This window comes from Antennarius striatus, chromosome 11 (genome assembly GCF_040054535.1).
Source record: "Antennarius striatus isolate MH-2024 chromosome 11, ASM4005453v1, whole genome shotgun sequence".
In the NCBI taxonomy this organism is placed as follows: domain Eukaryota; kingdom Metazoa; phylum Chordata; class Actinopteri; order Lophiiformes; family Antennariidae; genus Antennarius; species Antennarius striatus.
The window spans coordinates 15,848,781-15,872,800 of NC_090786.1; the positions used below are offsets into that span (position 1 = coordinate 15,848,781).

At 40.6% G+C, this 24,020-nt stretch overlaps 1 protein-coding gene across 6 annotated transcripts; it reads left to right on the forward strand.

Moving 5' to 3' along the window:
• Positions 1-259: 259 nt before the first annotated feature.
• Positions 260-23,027, forward strand: golga4 (golgin A4). Of its 6 annotated transcripts, none has more exons than XM_068326946.1 (25): positions 260-458; positions 1,853-1,930; positions 3,245-3,346; positions 5,398-5,463; positions 5,572-5,898; positions 6,015-6,062; positions 6,160-6,216; positions 6,312-6,410; positions 7,019-7,163; positions 7,265-7,455; positions 8,593-8,676; positions 8,872-9,019; positions 9,100-9,278; positions 9,558-9,656; positions 9,774-9,929; positions 11,099-15,063; positions 15,166-15,332; positions 15,536-15,666; positions 16,502-16,588; positions 17,924-17,944; positions 18,102-18,170; positions 18,539-18,614; positions 20,373-20,470; positions 21,346-21,432; positions 22,355-23,027. In XM_068326946.1, the coding sequence occupies exons 1-25, from the start codon at positions 381-383 to the stop codon at positions 22,376-22,378; spliced, it is 6,582 nt and encodes a 2,193-aa protein (XP_068183047.1). In that variant the 5' UTR covers positions 260-380; the 3' UTR covers positions 22,379-23,027. The 6 variants fall into 6 exon arrangements, with proteins under 6 accessions (XP_068183047.1, XP_068183048.1, XP_068183049.1 ...); XM_068326947.1 differs by having other exon boundaries at positions 15,166-15,287; XM_068326950.1 differs by lacking the exon at positions 3,245-3,346 and adding an exon at positions 2,770-2,809 and having other exon boundaries at positions 300-458.
• The last annotated feature ends 993 nt before the right edge of the window (positions 23,028-24,020 follow it).

Sequence of the window (24,020 nt, forward strand, 5' to 3'; positions counted from 1 at the left end):
GATGGCAGTATTTTTATTCCAATGATAAGATAAAAGCAACTCAAAACCAAAATTATTGATTCAGAATTTAAAATCAGAATTTGATTTTATTTTACTCAGGTTTTGGACTTCATTCTCAGAACTCTGACATTATTATTATTGGAGTGCTTCTCCTCTCCGAAGGGCAGCGCTGCTGCTGCTGCTTCCGCCCGGACCCAGACGGCTCGGGTTTCCTCCACGTTGGCCGCACATGCGCAGACCGCCGGACACCTGCTGGAGACCGGAAGGCAACACGGAAGTGTCGCTTCGAGGATCGAATGTCAGGCTAACAACTACTGATACACCAGCCGAAGTATTCCAGCCACCTTCTCGTCAGCTGTTAGCTTCATCTACGTGACGAGATGTTCAAGAGGCTGAAGCAGAGGATAAACGAGGAGCAGTCACCGCAGAGGAATGCGCAGCCAGCGCAGCGGGCCCAGGTCGGTGCCGCTCCGCTGCTAGCCCGGCGGCTAAGCTAACGTCTGTTTACATGGCTCTAATGCTAACGTGTCCCCAGAATACAGCTGTAGTTCCGCAGAATTTGACTATAGGGTCCTCATGGGTGATTGTTTACTAATGTGTTATTGACTCACTGCTTGTCATAATAGGTTGACATGTTTTGCGACTTGTTTCATTTGCCTTTTTCCACACTTTGACACCATGTTGTGTGACTAAGCTATCATTAAGGTGCGTTCACGGAAGCGCAAAGAGTGGAAAATCCTGTTTTCCCAGCTAAAATAAACACATTGACTGAGACACGGAATGACAACGTGGTGAACAGAAGAGATCCGTGAACCTGACGGAGTGGGTGTGTTAGTTCACGGTGTTCAAGGAGGTCGACAGTCACCAGTAGTTTGGTCTGTTTAATTTTAATAATTTTCTGGTGCTTTTGTTTTTGTTTTTTAAGATGATTTCAAACTTAATTGCAGTTGGAATTTGGTCAATCAATACACACACATTCATAACTAGCTTTGAGGTGTGTGTGTGTGTGTGTGTGTGTGTGTGTGTGTGTGTGTGTGTGTGTGTGTGTGTGAGAGCTAAGTGGTCAAGTTATCTCACTGACATCGTTTCAATTGCCAAATAACTTAACATAGATTATGTGGGACCATCCATTCATCCTGATTCACTTTTTATTCCTCCCTTCTCTCCCTTGTTCACTTTAGTCTCATTTGCTTCTTGCTGACCTCCTTTCCTTTCCTTCTACCCAGGATGTTCTGGTGAAAGCTTTTTTGTGGTGTTAGTGTGTGACCCACATTAAGTCATCTTCCTGCCATTAGCTTAGTGTTGTGTGTGTGTGTGTGTGTGTGTAGCTATATGTTAAAGAAACTGAAAATTACTTTGTGCAAAACATTTCTCCCTAATAAGAGATTGAAATGTATTTTGCTAACAAAGCACCAACACAGTTAATTTATCATAAATGTAGTCAGAGATGGAAGGGAGCTGGAGTAATGTTTGTGTTATTTTTCCACAAATAGGACTTGTTTGTGGATTCAGAATCTAAAGTCTTCATCGGTGAAGTCTTCATCATTTGTCGTCCTTAGTGCTGGAAAAGATAGATGGGTAGACACTTTATTAATCAAAAGGTTGCTGATTGGTGTCTACTTCCACCTACGACACCTGCACTACCTCACACCTTTTGTTTTGCATCAAACCCAGCATATGTAACGGAATGAGTTCAAATTTAATGTAAAACTGTGGGTACACTTACCAAATAAGTTGGATTGTGAGTCTTCAAGTACTTCCAACTCTAAAATTCTGTCAGTGAAGACAGAATAGCGTATCGATGATTGTCTGTGGTTTGTGTTGTCATACAGTTTCAATTGTGTTTTTACAGATGGGCAGTGGGGAGCGTCGTAACAGCCAGACCATCTCCTTTCAACAGGATGGCACCCCCTCCCCCAGCGACAGAGAGGTGAGCACCATGTCAGCCTGTGATGATATATTTCGTGTATTTGAGCTCAAATTGCAGCAAATAGAGACGTCATGTTCTCTCTGGTTTTAGTCTAATTCCCAACATAGTTGTGCTTCTGTCAGCCCTCGCAAGCCTGTCATATGTATGTTTGGTTATGCTTGATGCTCCCCCAATAACAAACCTTTTTGACTGCTGCACATGACAAAGTAAGTCAGTGACCAAATGGTAGTTTATGCTTTTTAAAACTTTTAAAATTTTTCGCTGTTTATTGAAGTTGGACTAATGTTCACTGCCTGTTTAAGCTTGATGATAAAAGACACATTTTCCTATATGGCCTTGGCATTAATTGCAGTGGCAAATCATTCACCACGGGTTGTGTAATATCATTAAAACCATTGAACCAGAATAACATTGTGTTAAGTGATGGACTCATTACATCCCAGTCCGTTCCCTCTGTTCAGTTGCTTAGATATGAGAATCCAGGTTGACTTTGTTTTACTGGAACAGCTTTCCCTAAAGACACACTAGCCAGACATTCTAGATGTGGAGAGCTGACCAGCTCTTAGAGAGTGTGTGAATAATTCATGCATCCTCCTTTCGGCGAGCTTCTTTCTCCGTGTTGGATCTGAACGAATTTATATCTTTGATTCATTAGTTTGTCCATCATTGAATGTGTTGTTAGATTGTTAGAACAATGACCCACACATTGTTAACCTGTCTAAGAGCTTATATAATAATATTTATGAGGTTGTAGCAATTTAAAGATCAGATTAAAAAAGTAGTGTGGTTATTCATTTATTCACGTTATTATGCACGTGTTTGTCAACATTTCACCACAGAAGCCAAACTGGAATAGATTTCTTTTCTTCGGAGGTACAGGTGTGTTACTGTCGCGCCCTCAGCTTTGAACCTTCATGTCATTGCAGCATCTTTTTTTTTTTTCCCATCTCACAGATCTGTAACACTTTGTCATCTCTGAAAGAGTCATTTATTGTAATTACTGTGGAATTTGATTTAAACTATTTTTGACATAATTGAATGTCTTTCACAGATGCCAAACTGATTCATAACATTAATGTTGATTGTGTTTCACTCTCCGTTTTCTTATTTATACTTTCTATCCCATGTAGCCCCCCCCCCTCTTTCTCTCTCTCTCTCTGTCCATCTCAGTCTCTCTCGACCAGCCTCTTCTACACAGTCTGGCTAGACGCCCCCTCCAACGCTACTTCACACTCACAGTGTTGTTTTTCTCATTGCTCTCTTGTTCCTCTCCTTTCCCTACCTTTCGTCCCGTTTCTGCACTGACGGGGTCAGATGCTGGCCGGGATGATAGCAGAGCCCGCTTTTCTCTCTGAGTATACTATCTTTGCTCTGGACCATTCAAAACGACCCAAATCGACCCAGGTAGCCAGTGTGGTGAGTTTGTCCTCACTTCCTGTCTCTTTCTCCTCCTCCTCCGCCTCTTGTCCTGTTCCTCCCTCCCGTCGCTGCGACTTTTGGGGAAGTGATAGAGGACTGTGGCCCAAGCAGGGACAGCTTGTTCCCTGCTCTGTCTCCTGTTTCTTTGGAATAGCAACAAGAAGGCATCTCCATATTTAGGCTAACCCTGCATCTAATGGGACTTATGGTTTACGTTTGTAGGATAGAAGCTTGTGTGCTTTGCGTTTATTGGTAGTTAACTGCCCTACCTTTCAGTCCCCTGTCAGAAAATGTATTGTTCTCACCCCGTCTTTAGGTAAGTTAGTTGCTTGCTGTAGACCCACTACATCTGCTTATGTTGCCTGGTGACCTTTGACCCTTCTCCCTACGTTTTTGTTTATCTGGAGAGTTAATGTTGCCATTTTCAAAGACACCCTTTTTTTCTTTCAGAATTGAAAATATAAAATTTCTTGGAACTTTTAGATAACCAGTCCCAGTATACAGTATAAGTGTACTTAATTCGTGATATGAACAGATGTGTGCTTTCATTTTGATCCACATTTACAATGCAGCTCAAATGCAGATTATAATGTTATGTATTTGATAAAAATAGATTTTCCCATTTTGATTACAAGCTGCTTGTCCTTAGAGGGAATCTGGTCAGCTCCAACTCCAGTAATGTATTTCCTGATTTTCGTCATAGGGTCCAGAGTCAGTACTCTGGTCTACTAATGGTCTACTTGTGAAGTTGGAAGGCAAAAAAAAAAACCGTGTTGAAGTTATGAACTCTCTTGCCTCATAATTCATTATTACATGTAATTGAATTTCATGTTTACATTCCAATTTAAAACTTTCTGTTCTGTCAATATATTGTCAAGTAATAGACTGTGGAAAGCAGCAAGTTGTTGCGCATTGTTCTGGAATATTTGACTGTGTTGTAGCTACAGATAAAAAAAATGTCATCATCGTTTCTTTTGAACCCCAAACTCTTTAAATACATCACAATGTCTCTGTCATGCTATCTACATCCTATTAGAATGTTAGCACATCATCACAAAAAATCAGTCAGTACATTTATGATAATTCCAAAAATTCATCTCATTAATTTTGTTCATTTTTCATTTTCAATTTGCAAACTTTGCCGGTGAGGTTTTTGCTGCAACCACAGAAGAATCAGGAATCGTTCTTTGGGTTGTGTTGTGTTTGATTGAGCTGGTGTGTGTGGAAGTAGTGTTTCGACATGTTATAGTGAATCAGTTTCATTAAGAATTTCATCAATAGTTCACCTTCAAAATGGTATGAAGTGAAGTAATGAAAATGAGTAATGAACCAAATGTAGTTGTATTAAATACTGTATGTCTATTATGTATGATTTAAGGACTATTATGAAAAAATATTTAGTCATTTTAAAGCCTTGACATGCCTCAGGAAAATAATAAAAGTTTAATATTTAGATATGCAGACCTTTTCCCAACATGAAACACTCCCTAAAGAAGTCCTGGACAAGACACCCGTGTGAACATTTGCACACGAAACGGGACAGAAATGCTCAACATGTTGCTCAGTAATCTCGGAAGGAACGACTCGGAGTTGGACTTGGGAGGAGAACATTTCTTACACTGGTCTTGTTTTTAACAAATTAACTAAACTAACTAAGCTGCTCAATGTTCACCTACTGCAGTTATGTTGTGTTTCTCTAATACAGCTGCACAAGCATCTTTAATTGAAATAACAGCTCTCCTCCTCAACTTTAACCGTCTGCTTGTTCTTACCTCATGGCTGTTGTTCAGAATTTACCTTTGACCCTTTGTGTTCCATGTACAGTAGAGATGCCTTCTTTTGTTTGTACGCATTGTATGTATTTAAACCCTCGTTTTTTTCTTAGTTGCATGAGGGTACCCATTGCCCCTGCATTGCTCCCAGCAATACTAATATTGCTCCCTCCAGAGTAATCAGGGAGAGCCACGCTGGGTGTGGATGACTAACTGGCCCAGGACACGTTCACGGTCAGGGTTGTCCATCATCTCACGATGTCCTTTAATCTGCAGAGTACCCCTAAAGCGGCAGGAACTCCCAGAAGTAGCATCAATGGGGATGAAAACGGTTCCTCTCATGTATGTTTACCTTCTCCTCCTCCTCATCGGTGATCTTCATCTTTAAATTACAATGTGTTGCTCAGTCTTTGAAGGTTTAAAATGTAATATCTTTGATCTTCCTAACAGAGAGAAGAAGGACCGTCATTTGCACAGAAACTGCAGTTTAAAGTTCCCTCTATGGAGTCTCTGATCCGTGGTGGTGCCAGTCGGGCAGAAAATCTGTTTCGTTCACCCTCTAAAGAAAACCTGGTCCGAAGCTCCTCACGTGACTCCCTGACACCCATAGGAGACAATGATTCCCCAGGCGTCCCCTCCTACGATCCTTCCTCAGATATTGAGAGTGAAGCTGAGGAGCCACCAGGAAGTGTGGAATCCCTTTCAAAAGAGCAGTTGCTGCACCGACTCCTTAGGGTGGAGAGGAGCCTGGGGAAGTACAGAGGGAAATACTCAGAGGTGGGAGTCACATTAACAGGGTGTAGTTAAAAAAGTGTGTAATTATTATTGGTTATTTTTCCATGAATGATTTCACTCTCTGATTGTTCCTCCTTTTTCTCGCCCCCACCGTTCAGCTTGTTATTGCATTCCGCACAGTGCAACGAGATAAGGAAAAATCACAGGTCATTTATGTTATGTTTCTTCCCAAGATTGGATGTGTGTCAATAGTGTGGTGTTTTGAACTGATCCAGTGTTTGTTTCTGTTTCGGTCCCTTCTAGGCCATCCTCAGTCAGAGTCAAGATAAAGCTCTCCGTAGGATAGGAGAGCTGAGAGAGGTATGGCTGTGTTTTTAATTGTGTCTCTCATAGTCAGTATTTGGCCTTCGTTTTTAATTGAAGTTGTACGAATCAACACACTGGATGATCTCTAGGAGCTTCAGATGGACCAGCAGGCAAAGAAACACCTACAGGATGAGTTTGATGCTGCGTTGGAAGAGAAAGACCAGATGATCACTGTGCTCCAAACACAGGTGAGGGTTCATGCATCAACAAACTTTGTGTGAGAAATAAAAACACTTAGACTTACTATTCTTTTATCTTTATCCTTTAACTATTTATATAGTTACAAATAAATATTTTTTCCTTGGTTGCAACTATGACTGTAGACATGACTTCATAGACTGTACAGACAGTCATTTTGTTTTCAAGTGGAGACATGACTTAATATTGTTTGCTGTGATATAATCCATTCATCCTGTCATTCATACTCTTTCAATATTTCAAATACAAATAAAAATCCTGAATATTAAATCTGAGTAATATGTTTATTACACTTCTCACAAAAAAGTTAGGGATATTTGGCTTTTGGATAAAATTTATGGAAAACCAAAGTTCACCCTATAATGATGTCATACATGATGAAAGCAGGACATTTAAATTGAAGTATGCGAAGGTGAATTTCTCATGTCATACAAATTATTGAAACAAAATCCAACACCAGTGGCTGTGTACCCCAACAAAACTCACTGTCTCTATAAATTCATGCTTAAACGTCCATTGCAGCTTTACAACGACGTCTCATGCCGTCCACAAGTCGACTTATTGTCTGCTGAGATGTGATGTTTGCTCTTTCTACCAGGTTGCTCTGTTGAAGAAACGAGTGAAGGGTTTTTCTGATGGTCCTCTGCCTTCTGAGGGTAGCGTCCCTCAATCCGATGATGCTTCAGAATCTTCTACACAAAGTCCTTTGAAGGTTGAAGATGTGGAATCTGAAGCCACTCCGGGTAGCCACACTGTGCACATTTTAACAGTGAAACAGACTCATTTGGGAATCTTTTTTCGTGTGTGTGCATTTTTTAACAACTGCAATTTATTTTCTTGGCAGGAGAGGGCAACGCTGATCCAACCAAACTTATGGAGGCTCTGCAGAAGAGAGTTACGAGGCAGGAGAACCTCCTGCAGAAATGCAAAGAAGTGACGCGAACACACAAGGAGCGGAGCGCACAGCTGAGCACTGAGAATGAAACTCTGCAAGAGCAGCTGCAGGAGAGGCTACAGGAGCTGGAGAAGATGAAGGTGGCTAAAGAGTTTAATACTGAAGTGTCAACACAGGTCTTACTGTTACATGAGGACAAGCACTCCCTTGAACTTTATGTGGCCATAGTGTGAAATAACAAAGGAAGCTGATTGAAGTAGGATTAAACGGAGATGTAGAAAATAATTGAATAGTGTGTTCTGCTACATTGATGTTGTGCTGTTTTATGGTCCACGGATATTGTTGTTCATTATCTCAGTGACAGAGTGGTTTGCTGTGCTTCATTTGTTCAAACATCTGAATTTCGTGGCCTAGCTCCAGGACAACGGTTCATGTCAGTGTGACCTGTTGTTTGCAGAACATTTTAGCTTCAGCAGGATGTTGTTGCTGGTTTTTTTTTTTTTTATTAATCTTGTCAGAAACTGCACTGATGTTTTGCAGGATCGGATAACAGTTTCTGAAACACTGTTATAACTGTTAGTTGATTAATTTAAAACAAAAAATTTTTTTGTCATTATTTTTATGTTGCTTGTTCTCATAACTGGTTTGAAACAGGAATTTCCAGTAAAACCGTTACTTTACTGACATTTAGCTCGTAAGCAACTCTTAAGATGGACTGGGCTCATCCACTGCTCATCCATCGGGCAGATATACCATTAAGAAGACCATGTGGTTTCTTTGTTTAATTTATTGCAAGGACTTTTAGATTTGAACTCTATTTTCAATGTGGTGGACAGAGTATAGCAGGCTGTCTTAGTTTTTTAAATATGCGCCTTAAAGTGCTTCTTTTCTGTCGTTGTACCGTTAACCTAAAGACCTCATAAACACCTGCACTTTCTAACAGCCATTGACAGAGCTTTAAAATGTAGACAAGCAGTCCAGCATTTCCTGTTTAGAAACCACTGGTTACACAGCGGTGGCCTAGGGACTACAAGATACCGCTGCTGTGAAGCTGGTGTGTAATTTGGGTCAGCTTGTTGGCGTGGCTGGGCTTGTGCATGCTGTCAGGTCATTTGTCTTGTGGGTGCGGCATCGTGGGTGGTGCAGCAAAAATCTGATTTTGCCTTTACCCAACTAAAACATAATTTAGATGTCATCAGAAATAGCTTGTGTGTAGAGTGGAGTATATAGTTGTATACAGCTGGCGATGTGTGACCTGTCAATCTTCATGTTTACAGGAACTGCACACTACAGAAAAGACCAAGTTGATCACTCAGCTGCGTGATGCAAAGAACCTCATAGAACAGCTGGAGCAGGACAAGGTGAGCGAGGGCCGGCACGTCCAGCTGTTTCAGATAGGAAAGGACGTTTGGAAATAATTTTCTTTGTCTTGGCAGCTATGTGTGGAATCCCAAAAGAAATTTAAACATCTCAAGTAGACCTGCTTGAGTTCAGGTGTACTAATAGTTTAATGTCAGTGTTTCTGCTTAGAACATCGGATTATTTTTATTTTTCAGGGAATGGTCATCGCTGAGACGAAGCGTCAGATGCACGAGACTCTTGAAATGAAAGAAGACGAAGTTGCACAGCTACGCTCCAGGCTCCAACAGGTTACTGCCCAAAAAGAGGAATTACAAGAACAGAAAGAAAAAGCAGAGAAATCAGGTGAGTGGAATTATATTTTGAATTTCAGTATCAAAAATCTCAAAGCATTTGTGAATGTGGATTTTTTTTTTTCTTAATAGCATTTGAAGAACTTGAACGGGCATTGGGTGTAGCTCAGAGGGCAGAGGAGGCCAAAAAACAGCTACAGGCTCAGCTGGAGGACCAAGTCAATGAAATTGTGAGAACTTCTGAAGAAGAGAGGAAGATTCTGCAGCAGGAACTCACACGAGTCAAACAGGAGGTTGTCACAATAATGAAGGTGAATCCTCGTGCATTTATTTTAAGTCTGCCCCTGTGAGTCAGCTGGTTTAGATTCTTTGAACATCACATAAAGTTGTGTTGCAACATTATCTCAAATATTTCCAGCAATGTTCAAATCAAAAGAAATCGTAAAATAATATAAATGGCATTTTCAGTTATTAATCTTATATTCAGTTTTTCTGGATCTTACTTATGCGTCATATTCTAAATAACATTATAAAGTATATTTGAGAACTCTGTATTAAATCAGCTTTTTGATAATTGTCAATGTTATTAGAAGTCATCAGAGGAAACGGTGGCCAATCTGGAAAAACTCCACAGTGAAGCTTTGGCTGCCAAAGACGAGGAAATCAGTGCCAGAATCAACAAAGCTGTGGTACGTTCCAAAGGTTTCCGTTCAATTAATTTTATCACACAAGCAACTAAATTAGATGTAAAATCATCACATTTTGTTTTTTGGTTGCTGCATTGCTCGTGCTTGTTTCGTATGTAGGAGGAGTGCAAAGCGGAGTTTGCTCAAATAGGCAAAGAGCAGGAACAGCAGGCGTCTCTGGCTCTGGAGGACGCAGAGTTACAGAAGTCAGCTCTGAAGGCAGCAGCTGATAACAAGGTTAAAGAGGCCCAGCTGGAGCTGGAGGTGGCAAGAACGGTAAGTGTGTGTACGTACGTATGTTACAAAAAAATAGAAATAACATTTTCATACACAGTATATGTATAGTATGTATAGTTTGCGTGCACAAACACACACACACACACACACACACACACACACACACACACACACACATATACATACCGTATTTTCTGCACTATAAAGCGCGCTGGACTATAAGGCACACCTTCAACGAATGGCCTATTCTAAAACCTTTTTCATATATAAGGCACATTGGATTATAAGGCCCACTATAGGTTTTTGACAAAATTAAAGGCTTTAAGTTGTCCCTTATAGTGTGGAATATACTGTATATAAAATTTTCATGTAACTGTTCTCTACACTCCCGGCCAAAAGTGACACATGGCTTTCTTCATGTGTGTACATGAACGGGTATGGACTATACACGTCTCTCCAAAGCCACTTTGTTTACTAAAATGTCACATATTCATTGTAGGGCTCAATAGGTGTACATCTCATAGATGGTTTCTTTGATTTTTATATTTTTATGAACAATTGAACTCCATCTTCATGTCAGTTTACTTGCTTTCAGAAGTTATATTCTTGCTTCAACAGAACAATTGGTCTCCGACCAGTAGCAGTGGAATCTGTGTATGTGAACAAACATTTTGTATTTTAAAAAGTCTGGGTACTTGAATATGTTTATTCAGATGAAGTGATTGCTTTGGGTTTCAAATCTTTGTCGAATAGTACTTTATCAGATAGTATTCACATAAAAATAGAGGGTGAGGTTGACATGTTAAAATGACACCCCTTAAATACAGATGTATCATAATAAAAGAAGAGGTACCTCGTGACATTTTCATTCCTGCACATTTTTAGAATAGTTTACTGCAAAGGATAGTAAATCTGGTTTAACTGCTCAATTTAAAATTTGTATTTTGAAAGACATCTTACGATGAATGAATGTTTATCACAGTTATTGCATTGCTGTTCTCTTTTTACATCTGGTCTGGCTGTGTTTCATTCAGGAGTAGCACACTAGTTCTTGAAGCTCTGTCAAGTTTGTGATAATAGCTATTATGCTGGAGAGTTAGAAATCACATTTTCATTTTTGCAGTTGTTTCAGAGGATTGTGAAATTGTTTTGTATTCAGTCAAGACTTTTGTTCAATAATCTAACAACATACCTGCATTAACTTACAGAGAATACTGGAGCTGGAGAGCTCCCTCGAGAAGATGTCCCAGGAATCAAGTATGTCCCAGGAGCTTTCCAGTCAGATGGATGAACTGAAGACAAACAGTGAAGCGGAAAATGCTGCATTAGAAGAGAAGTACGAGGAGCAGCTGAAGTTTTACAAGGAGGCTGTAACCCAGAGGCATAATGCTGCTCTTACAGAGCTCAAGGAACAACTTCGACTTGATATGGATAATATTCTGAAAGAAAAAGAGCTGTATTTTGACAGACTTATTGAAGACATGAGTCAAAAGACTGCAGAGAGCCTAAAGGCGACACAGGAAGAGCTAGAAAAGGTTTCTGTGGAGCTCTCTGAGGCTTTGAAGACTAAAGAGCTCCTGGAGGAGAAGTTGGTGGCGGCTGAAGATGCTTACAGGTTAGCTCAAGAGGAATACAAGGAGAAGTTTCAAATGCAGGAGGCGAAGCACAATGTAGACATTGAAAACGTCAAACAGGACCTTGAGCAGTGTCTTGAAAATATACAGAAAACTTTCAAGGAGGAACTGAACACATTGACGATTGTTGTCGGGGACAAGCAGAAGGAGATTGAAGAACGTATCATAAGAGAAAAAGCATTACAAGAGGAATCGCAAGTATTAAGCTCAAAAGTGATGGAATTCGAGCAGTTGCTGCAGCGTTTATCACAAGCTCAGCTAGAAAATGAGAGCTTGAAGAAATCTAATGCACAGTTAAGTAAGAGCTCAGAGAACCTTGATCAGTCGAAGAAATCCTTGAAAGATTTGAAGCTTCAGTTGACAGTGGCAAAGAATGATTGTCAGGAAAAAGAGAAATTGCTTCAAGAACTACAGCGTGAATTAAATCAGAGCAGACAGAAGCTGATGGAGCAGGAGAAATTGTTCACTGCAGAACTGAACACTAAGCAGGAAGAACAAACATGTCTCAAGAAACAGCATGATGAAGAAAAAGAAGCCCTTGAGAAAAAGAAAAAAGACTCTATAACTGAACTAGAAGCTAAGATAAAATCACAGGAAACAAAAATGGAAAAAATTAAACAAAAGGCCAAAGATATGCATGAGAGCTTTAAGAAAAAGATTCAACAGAATGAAGAAACCATGAAGAATGAGCTTGAAAAGAAGGAGAAAGAACTTCAGCAGAAAGAGAAGCAAGTTCAAGACAAAATTATAGAGATGGCCCAAAAAAGTTCCCAAGGCCTCAGCAGTGCAATATCAGACCTACAAACCAACCACAAGGAAGAACTGGAGAAGCTACATGAAATGCGCAGATCGGACATTCAGAAACTGGAGCATCATTGGCAAGAGAAGTTAGGACAACAGGAGGAAGAATTGGTAGAAAAGCACTCACATACATTACAGGAGAAGACTCAGGAACTGGAGGAGATGTCTCTGCAACTTAGCAAAGGCAAAGAAGAGAACAATCTAGTGTTGTGTGAAATGCAGCATGTAAAGGAAAACCTGGCAATTCGAGAAACCACTGTACAGAAACTCCAAGAAGAACTTAACGAAGCTGTGGTGAAGCTTGAAAGTTTGTCCCAGGCTGAAGTGTTCCTCAAAGAGCAAGTGGAATCAGTGGAGAAGAACCTTAACCAGGCTCTGAATGAGAGAAACTCCCTCCAAGACTTGCTTAACACAACGAAGGAAGAGAACAGTGAGACCTTAGAGATGGTGTCGGTTAAGTTGGAGGAAACGGAGATGCAGCTCAAAGCGCTGCAAGATTCTAGAAGTAAGGAAAGTGAGGACATACAGGGTAAATTTGAGGAAAACGTCACTAAGCTACAAGCTGTTATTAACACTAAAGAGGAAACCATTTGCACTTTACAAGAGGATATCCGCCAGCAGACGGAGAAGATCAACAATCTATGCATATCATTGGATCAGATGACTGTTCAAGTAAATGCTCAAATGGAGCATGTCGAAGCCTTAACGCAGGAGAAGGAAAACCTCTCTCTATCAGTCAATGAGAGAGTTCAGAAAATTGAGGAGCTGAGTGAAGCAAACAAAATCATATCAGAGCAAATGAAGGCCAATGAGTCTCTTATCAGTGATTTAGAAAGCCTGATCAGTGACCTGAAAAATCAGATAGGAAGTAGCATGAAAGAGAAGGAGGAAGCCATAAATCATCTGAACCAGCAGTATGCAGAGGAGAGACGACAGGCTGCTGAGACCGCTGAGAGATTAGAGCAGGAGAGACGCTCCGCTTTAGAGCAACTGGATGTACTCAGGAACAAGCTGTCAGAGCATGAGAAGAAGGCGGAAACAGAGTCAACCCAGAACGATCGCACACTGTCGTCTCTTCAGGCCAAGGTTGAAGAACTTGAGAGAGAACTGTCAGAAAAAAATGAAGCCCTGCAAAGGCTGACAGCAGTTATTGACAATCAGTCTATCAGCAAGTCTGAGATGGATCAGGTATTGAGTGAAAAGGACCAGAAGATCAGTGGACTTGCCTCTGAGCTCAAGGAGTGCATAAGTCGACTTGATGAGCTTCAGGAGCAGTTAGCCTCAAAGTCAACACAGTGTGAACATCTCAGAGATGAGCTCAAACAGAAACACAGCGTCTGGGAGAATGAGAAGAGAGAGTTGGTAGAGCAGCTGGATCAGACCCAGATGAAATGCACCCAGAATGCTAGTTTGGTTCAAGAGATGGAAGGAAAGCTGTGTTCCCTTGAGGAAGACAGCCACCAGTGGAAAGAGCAGTTTAAAAGTCAGAGGGAGGAATTTGAAAAGATGAAAGATCATATCATTCAGGACAAAGATGCGAGTTTGAAGGCTTCTGAAGAGAGGTTGTCGGCAGAGAGTGCACGCAAAATGTCCGAACTGAAGAAGAAAGCTGAACAGAGAATTAGTCAGATTAAGAAACAGCTAACTTCACAGCTTGAGGGGAAAGACGAGACAATCAAAACTCTTCAGACCAGCTTAGAGGAAGTCAAGACCTACGAAACGTCCAGCAAACAACACACAGAAGCATTAGAGGACAAAACAAAAACACTCAGTGAGGCTCTTGAAGAAAAAGAGCAGATGATCAGGACTCTTCAGACCAGCTTGGAGGAAAATAAGGACCTTGAAAGTTCCATCAAACAACACAGAGAATCATTGGAAGAGAAAATAAAATTATGCGAAGAAGCTCTCAGGGAAAAAGAGCAAACCATCATGACTCTTCAGACTAGCTTGGAAGAAATCAAAAACAAGGAGATGTCCAGAAAACAACTTGGAGAAACATTACAGGAGAAAACAAAATCCCTTGAAGAAGCTCTTGAGGAAAAAGAGCTTACGATCAAGGCTCTTCAGACAAATCTGGAGGAAATCAAGAGCCATGAAATATCCAGCAAACAACACACAGAAACATTAGAAAAGCAAAGAAAAGAACTGAAGGAATCTCTTGAGAAGCTTAAGGAAGAGCAAGAGAAACAATTTGAACAGCTTTTGAGGAATGAGAGGCTTGAGAAAGACAAGTCTTTAGAGGAACTAAAAGTTGTGTATGAGGAAAAGCTATCCTCTCTCCAGAGACGTTTAGCTCAGCAGGGGAAGCTCAAAGAAAATGAATCAATGTTACATGAAATTGAGGCAAAACTGAAAGAAGCGGAGGAGCAGAATGGAAACCTTCAAGCAGAGGTAGAAAAACTAAAAGAAGCAATATGTGAGAAGGACGTTCAGCTCGATCAACACCGGGAAACTATTTATCAGATTCAGAATTCATCACAAGCTGAGATGAAGGTAGAATGTAGCAGCTTACAGCAAACCAGAAGCCCAATGCAAAATCACTCTCCAATGGAAGAGGTGGATGGTGATGTTATAGCGTCTCTAAAGAACGACCTGAGTCGGGTGAAGAATGAGAAAGAGAAAATACACAAGGACTTTGTCAGGCTACAGAAAGACATCAGATCACTGAGGAAAGAGCATGAGCAGGACCTGGAGTATCTGAGAAAAGACTTGCTGGAGGAAAGTGACAACAGACTCAAGTAAGTTGAAGAGTTAAGGTGAAAGAATGTATGAGTGTTGTGTGTAAACCAACCAAAGCGTTATTAATTCCACACATTCTTTTAACTTTCTTTTACCAATAGACTGGAGTTGGAAGATATGGAGATGAAGCATAATTCTGCCATCAAGCAGTTGATGAGGGAGTTTAACACACAAATTGTGTCCAAAGAAATGGATGTGGATACAGCAGTGAAGGACGCCATCGGTGAGGCAGAAGAAATGAATTCTCCAGTCGTCACAGAACTGACAGGTTTTACTGCTGTGTTGTAAAGCTTATGGATGAGTGATCAGAGGCTCTGTTGTTTTAGTAAAATTACTTTAGTCTGCTTTCAAATAGAAACTGAAAGGAAACATGATGGGACTGTAATCTGTCATCCACACGTGGTGCATTCTTTCCTCTATTTAGATCATTTTTTTGGTGGTAATCCAGTCTTTTCTTTCTCCCCGACGTAGTGAAAGCCCAGCACGTCGAAGCCGAGCTCATCAGTAGCCACCGTGAGGAAGTCAGCCAGCTGAGGAAGCTGGTTGCCCAGAAGGATGAAGAATTCCACAGGATCGTTCAGAAATACGAGCAGGTCATACAGGTAATGTCAAAATCTGGCTTAAAGTGCTTCCTGGAATAAGATTCAATTTAAATGAGTAAATAATGAAGTGATTTTTATTTTCAACCCATTGCTGTCATCAAACATGTTCCACATGTGTTCATTTCTAAACCTAAAATCAAACTGTGTAACTGTTGGTGATATAAATGAGGATATTGTGTGTGTCTCTAAAACTTTATGTGCAGATGAACCATCTGCAGATGCACTACTGTAATCTGTTTTGAGTGGGAGAAGTTGGCTTTTTCAATCGTTTATTGGTCGTTTATTCCTGGTTAATAGTTTTTTTTCCAGCCATTTTCCTCTTCTTTAGCAGCTTAAATTATTAATCACTTTAAATACATATTTAAACAGTCATACGGTGCTTGTACTAATAGCACATCTTACAAGCCCTTGTGATAGTTTAAAACTAGAAGGAAAGCAAGTAGTTTAGTGAAACAGAGGCATTACTTCTCTTGTCACACACTTTTAATTGTAGAATTGCCTTCCTGTTGCAACTGAGTTTATATAAGAGTTGATATGAATTTATATAAGAATATATTTGTCTTAATTAAATCTTTAACTCGTCTGCTCCACAATGTTTTCATGTATTGCCAAAAAGCCAACTGGGATTGACGGCGAATCCCGACGCAGCCATCAGACAGTTCCTGCTGAATCACATGAATCTAGAAAGCGGTCGAACGACTTATCTTTTTCTGTCTCCAATCGTGATTTGGGAATAAGAAAGGAAGTTAAGCATGTGATCTCAGCAGCACACTCGAGTGTTGCAGATGAGATGAAACATAGGAAATGACTCAGCCATTGTTTTGCTTTTCTTCAGAGTCGAGAGGCAGAGATGGGAGACACGGTGTTGCAGGTCCAGAAAGAACTGAAGGAGCTGCAAGACAAGAACTCAAGCAGTGCAGAGGTACACACATCTCTGACCCGCATTTACAGGGTCACCGAGCATCTGCTATGGTGTCGCTGCTGGTTAGCGTCTGGGGGTCGTTTTTTCTCTTCACACAGATGTAAAAATTCATACCTGCAGCTGAAGTTCTAGATTAATTTATACAGTGGTTAAAAGTCCCTCCACAATGGCTGCTTTAAATCTGTTCTTTTCACCTCCACTATCTCCTCCTCTGGGAAGAGAACAGGGTCTGATGGAAGCGTTACCGACTCTGAATGACCCAGAAGACAGACCCTGTGCTGTGTCCATTCTTTATTGACTGAAGGTTCACACAGACGTTGACAGACAGAAGTTAATTTTCTGTTCTGCCTCGCGATGCAATTGAAGGAATCCTTTCCAAAGCTCAGGAACCATTTCCTGACACATTCTGCTCTGATCAGCCTCTCAGCCCAGTGTTGTGGCCGAACTCCAGAACGCATCAGATCCTCTGACGCTCATTTGAGTCAACCAGGAATGTTCTCCTCTGGATTGTGAGAGAGTGTGACGAAGCAGCTAGTCTCAATTCCTGTTCTCAATTATTATCATAAGAGGTGAATATAGGCCTTAGTATGTAGGTATGTAACCACAATGTGGAGCATACATGCTGGAAAGGGCCCAGATGGGTCAAGGGTGTTCCCGGGAGATGTCTGACCCAGGTGTTGATGTGCTGTGAGACCCTGTTCTGATTCATCTAACTTCACACTGTGTCCAGATGCACACATGCTCGCACTACGCCGCTGCAGCATTTTTCCCTGGTGAGGTAATCATTTTATGGGTAAATTATATGGGTTTATGCTCACTGAGGCTTTTCCTTATTGTAGGCCTCACAAACCGTTCTTCACTTCGACAAGGGTCAGTGTGTCTCTCCTTAGAGGTGGTAAACCTTCCCTCTTGAAAGCTGGCCACTCCAGCCTCCACACAGCCTGATTCCAACAGGACTGTTTGCTGGGAACTATTCTCAACTGTGGATTAATACACACGTTTGTGGGATCGCCTGCCAGTTGAAGTGAAGGAACAAGTCGCACAGAGCAGCCGATGTGGCTCAGTGACGTCTGTAAACCATTAGACACACAATAATGGAGTTCTATGACACAGACTGATAAAATTATATCAGGCTTCAGGGACACAAAATTGAAATGTCTGTTTGGGATCAGTTCGTTGTTGACTTTGATATCATCAGATGTATTATATTATACATTATCGAAAGTAAATCTGAGTTTAATTACTAATAACTGATTAAATATTTGTTTTATTAATACCCAAGTATTAATTCCAGCCTTACAAATGATATTTCTCTCTTCTTTTTATTTGGGACAGATCAACACAGAGTTGCTTCAGGTATGTTTATTGATTTCACTTTATTTAGGATTCCATTCCACTGTTTTGATAGAGGCAATATAGATCATTGATTTTTATGCACTGTGCACTAATGGTTTCTCCACCGTCCACCTTCAGGTTCTTTACATTATTAACTTTCTGTTCTGCTCTGAAACAGGCTCAGCTAGCGGAGAAGACCACTTTGCTGAGTGAGATGAGACTGAAGGAGCAGGGCTTTGTTGAGAAAGTGAGTGTGTGTGTGTGTGTGTGTGTGTGTTCCTTCTTTAGCTTTGGACAAGTGAACTTCATATCCCATGCAGCGTATTCCCATGATTCTCTGGCCTCCAGCTAGAGAAGCTTCAATGCTCCTACTGCAACGACTTAATTAAACCACACATCTGCTTACATTTGGTTTAACCCTGTAAACAATCAGCAGTGCCTCCCACTGTTTTTCTCACACACATCATGATTCTTCCAAACATCCCCTGAGGATGATCAATAAAATCCTGTGCTTATGTCTCATAAAGCAATTAGTCTAATGCATAGAATTAACCCACCAGGTTCAGATGGATTATTGATTATTAATGTGTGTATGCTTGTGTCTCTCTGCGGTAGATTCACTTGCTTGAGGACAAGATTAAGTGTTTGCACCGAACCGCCGTTGTAACTCATCTTGGGACCACGTACAAAGGTAAAGTTAACACCATGAATTACTCATTCCTGCTGCTGCTCCACTCAGGCTCCTTTGTGATCAGCACAGAAGAGATACCATGAATTTAAACAACACAAATGGAAACTGCATCATAGACTATACAAACGTATAAAACAAACAGATCATAGGATTATAGATCGTATTAACATTTCGATTTTTATAGTCACACAGATGCAGAGGCAGAGCAGTGTTTGGTAATGTCTTTGCATGAGGACACTGGCTCATAAAACTGATCAGAGCTGCAGTAATAATTAGGATTTGGTTAAGGGTAGAACAAAGGCTCAGGTTAGACGAACAGCCATTGCGGTCATGGTTACGGAAAGCCTCTCAGTACTTACTGTTAGTCGGCGCAGTGTTCTCCAGCTCTCTGTGAACTGAACACGATGTGTGTGAGAGAGTCTACGGAAGGGAAGGGGGAGAGCGAGTAAATTCTAACCTCAGGATGTGAGCGGTGAAAAGAGCCGTCATGGGCTGTAATGGGTTTTGCAGATTGTGGTGTTAAGATTTCCTCAACGGGACCTTGAAGCATAGATTTTACATTTTAAATCTTCCACTCACGATGTCCGCTACTCGCATGAGTGAAGGTGTCTTCTGCTCTTCCTGTACCTGCTCAGTGTCTCTGCTTTCAGGTGTAGTGATCCAGAACCAGGTTTCATACCTGTAGCTGTCTGATTGGTGGGCCGGTCGGCTCACCTGCAGGAGGAAGGCTGCGTGGTTAATCTGTGATTTAACACTAGAGGTGCATTTTCCTGTAATCTAATTTAACTCTTAGTGCATTCATTTAGATTTCTTGTTGTCTGAATACTCCAGATAAAGAGAGAGGAAGCGGGTATATTTCCCTATTAAAAATGTGGTGGGAATTTTTTAATAGCAGAAGCAGTAGTTTAAGTGCTACCAGCCCCGGCCGTGCTGCTGCACGTTTTCCCATTCAAAGTTTGTAGGGGGATAATGGCGTTATAGCTTTGGGCGGAGGATTAAAACAGTCGTTCTTGGATTGAGTTGCAGTATTAAAGTGCTCAAGCTGCGCCTCGTCATTCTTTCCTGCATTTATAGATGCTGCTTCATGTGTAGGGATCACAGTGCGTAGAGTGGTTGTGTATCAAACAGGAAGAGGACCGTTTCTTTTGAGTCAAGTAAAGACTGTAGACGGTTTGACCTTCTGATGAGAAGACAATGCTCTTACCACCTAACAACTGGTTTAGATGGTAGTACAGCATAGTTAACACATAAGTCAGTGTAAAGCGTTCACGCATAACACAGTGATACGATCTGAGCAAAGAAAATTATTATTTGTCTGATTGTTTCCTTCTTGAATTACAGTAATCCCTCGTTACTCACGGTTAATGCGATCCAGGACCACCCGCAAAAAACTAAATTCTGTGATAGAGCGACAAACTATTTTATTATTTAAGGTAATTTAAACATTTATGAACCCTCCCCATACTGATATTAAACCACCTTCTATCTATATTACCTTTTCCCACACTCTTATAGATTGTTTAAAGCACTGCGTGTTCCTCTAGGAACACAGCGCACTTCCGGATGCTAACATCCAATAGCACGCGCGTACGGTGTCAAGATGCCCGGCTTCACGATGCAGTGACGCCGGGCATCTTGAAGCACAAATACGCGAGGGATTACTGTATTATGTGAATAAGTGATGTTCAGAGATGCTCTGCCCTGAGCCCGACCGGTGCTCTAATGCTCCATTGACTTATTTTGTGTTTGCTTTCACAGATCCTGTCTTCAACAGCACCGGTGCGCTGTCAGAAGCCACTGAGACGGAATACCTGAGGAAGGTGTTGTTTGAGTACATGATGGGAAGGGAAACAAAAGTAGGCATGCTTTTCTCTATTGTTTTGCACAGAAACATTACATGAATGTTCATGCAGTTCAGTGTCTAGTTTTGTTAGTTCCAATTAGATGTCCGACATTGAACGCATCCCTCTTGATAATAGTTAAAGGATGAAGTCAGGGTGATGCTGACAAACAGAGCAGAGCAGTTACAGTGAACACTCAACAATCACAAAGGTGTGTTTGTTTTATAACACGGTGTCATTAGCATTTAAATCTAACCACAGCCGACAGCTCTGTGTCAAGACAACATCCTGCCCGTATCAGAGGCCGATGGCTGCAGGCAGATATTGTAGCACTCAGCAGTGAAACAAAAAGCGCTGCTCCCAGCCTGAGCGCACCCACTGACCTCCATCCACTGGAAGGTCGAATAAAAGTCATGTCGTGGTCAGTCTTCCTGGGTCACGTTTACAGTCAATGCTCCCATTTTACAGCGGTCCTGAAGTGAGCAGGACGCTCCCAGCTCCTCAGCCATCATTTAGTGTTCATGGCAGCGTGGCAGACCTCCTCATATGTAGGATGTCCCCCAGGCTGCCTGCTACTACATACATCTCGCATGACGCAGTTTTGCCATTTAAAGACATGCTGGGCTGGTTTAGTGTGAGTTGAGCTGCTCCTACACGGCGCCCTGTTTCTGATTAATGCTCATGTTTATGGGGAAACGTACCCAACCTGGCAGATACGTCTGGAGTTGATTTCTTTTATTTATTTATTTTCCTTGTTTGATTTTAATTGTGTCAGATTGTGGTGTCACTGATGAGGGTGTTAGCGTCTGAGGTTTGGGGGGGTGTCTAAAAATAGTGCTTCTTTTTTGAATGTTGCAATAATTGTTTTTTATTTATTGCCTCGTTTGCAGACGATGGCCAAGGTGATTACCTCCATGCTCAAGTTTCCACCAGACCAAGCACAACAGGTTATGGATAACGAAGACTCAAAAGCAATCGTAAGCATCCGTCTTTTCAATCTTCTCGCATTTACACATGTGGACATGTGTGTTTTGTTTTGTTTTTTTAAAAAAGTTTTGGTTCTCCTCTTAAAGAAAAACATGATTGCTTCTGAAATAAATGAAAAATGTAATAAAAAATACAGATTTACTGAAAATTAACCAATGAAAATCAGACATTGCTTTTAAATTGTGTTTGAACAGAATTGTTTTTAAAAAACACACTACTGAAAAACAGACAAAACAATGGTACCCTTAATATCATGTTGCACAACCTTGTGAGGCGTCCATTGGAATCAAATGTTTGCTGTAATGACCAGTGAGACTTCTGTGCCTGTCAGCAGGTATTTTGGTCAACTCCTCATGAACAAACTGCTCCAGATGTCCAATAGGATTTAGATCAGGACTCAGAAAAAGCCACTTCAGAACAGTCCAATCTTTTGCTCTCACCCGTTACTGGGTTTTTAGCTGTGGTTTGGGTCATTATCATTTTGGACGACCCATGATCTGCAACTGAGACCAAGCTTTCTGACACTATGCAGCACATCCCTCTCTGGAATACCTTGATAGTCTGTGACCATTGACCGTGCAGAGATTCAAGACACCCAGTGACAGATGCAGCAAAGCAGCCCTAGAACATAACTGAGACTGTCATGTTTCACATTGGTTTTTCATGAGTTTATTTTTTAAATTCTGTTCAAAAGCAATGTCTGGTTTTCAGTGTTTCATTTTCATCAAATTTTTATTTAGTATTGTTACGAGATTAAAATGATTTCTGTGGCCATTGTGGGTTTTTCTTCCACTAACCGAGGTTTGCCAATAATTTTTTCCAAGTGTGTATAAACACGTGGCTACAGCTCCTATCTGACAACTGTGTGACTAACTGAACTGATGTTGCGTGTGTGTGTGTGTCCCTCCACAGCCTTGGTTCGCGGTGAACGTCTAAATCATTCGTGTACTTCGGGATGAGAATCTGCTGCTGAAGGGGAAAACTGCCATGGATATTTGAGAGTCCACTCTCTACATTTCTTGCGTTAATGTGTGGGTGTGGGTGTTTGCTAGTATGTTAAAGCACATGCCAGGCATATGTGTGCATGTGATGCAGGAGTGAGTTCAGTATATCTAAAGGCTTGAGGGATTTAATTATGCCAGAAACACAAATCTTCCTTGAATCTAGTTTGACCCTGACATTAACATTAATTTATAAATATTGGATTAAGTTAAAATTATCCTTTTTTTATTTTTGGAATGTTTATAAATTTGCTTGTGCAATAAATTATATCACATCAATGTATTGATGCTGACATGTTGGTTGATATTTAGGTTTCTGTGTTGTGCTGCTGTCTGGACCTCTTCCTGTGTCAAAGTGGAAAATGACCCTTTAACTGTGCACTCGCACCACATTAAGATAAACCGGCCCCTGGACCTTGTTTGTTTGTTTAATTCTGCTTTTCTATATGCTTTATGTCACGCCACTGACAGAAATGTAAAATCACAAACTGTAAATTGTACTATGATAACTCAGACTGTACTATAGGACACTCTATGACTTGCTATACATTTTCAGACTAATGAATTAAATTTTATTTCCAGAACACCCGCTGTTTCCTTCGTCCTCGTTATCATCGTGTTCTGCCTGTTGTCCTGAATCGTATTTCACATGTTTATTGTGTTGTGGAAGGAAGGTTAAAGAAAACATCTTGTTACAATAGTTACAAAACAGAATGCAGACGTCACAGCAAATCTAGGACTGAAAGATCCTCATGGTTGTGGGTCACATGCTTCAGAGAGGCTGACCTTTATTTGACCTTTTCTACAAAAAAAAGTGCAGTTTCATGCAGAGTCAGAATAAAATATTAGTTGGCACATACAAAGTTCCCTTGCTTCTCTCGATTGAAGATTGAAACATGGACACAATTAGAATTGAAAACTGGAAAATCCCTTAAAAATTACATGAAAATAACATTTTTGAAAATGGTTAAGATTAATTTAGAAATCTAAGGAAACATAACCAAACAACAAATATCTGTGTTTACAGGATAGGTTATTTGTATACATGGGTTTTAAAACCGAGGTAATGAAAAATACTGAAATATTCAATGGATTACAAATTGTTTAAAACAACAGTGTATAAAACCAGTATATGTCACTGAAGATATACCGGTACAGGTCACAGTAAAACATACAAATTAAACTGTAAAGTTGAAGAAGGTGTTGCCGTAGCAAAATTATTGGCAAAAGTAAAGAGGATGGAAAATTGAATTTCAACTACCAAATGCTTTGAGACTCTTACAGAGTTATTTTTTTCACTTTTCTCTGACACATTAGTTTTCTCTGACTCACTTATTTTTCTCAGTCAAATTTATCATCAATCACAAAGTGATCAGTCTTTGATTTTCTGTTCTGAACTGAGAAACACTTGGAATGGACAGATGAGGTCTCGACAGCTTTGGCCAAGTCAGTTTTCAATTCATAATAATATTTAGAGTGGAAAAAAGTTATTTATTTATTTATTATTATTTATTAGCTATTTGTATATCTAAATCAGCGAAATCTTTCATCGCAAAAGTCATTAAACTATTTAAGGA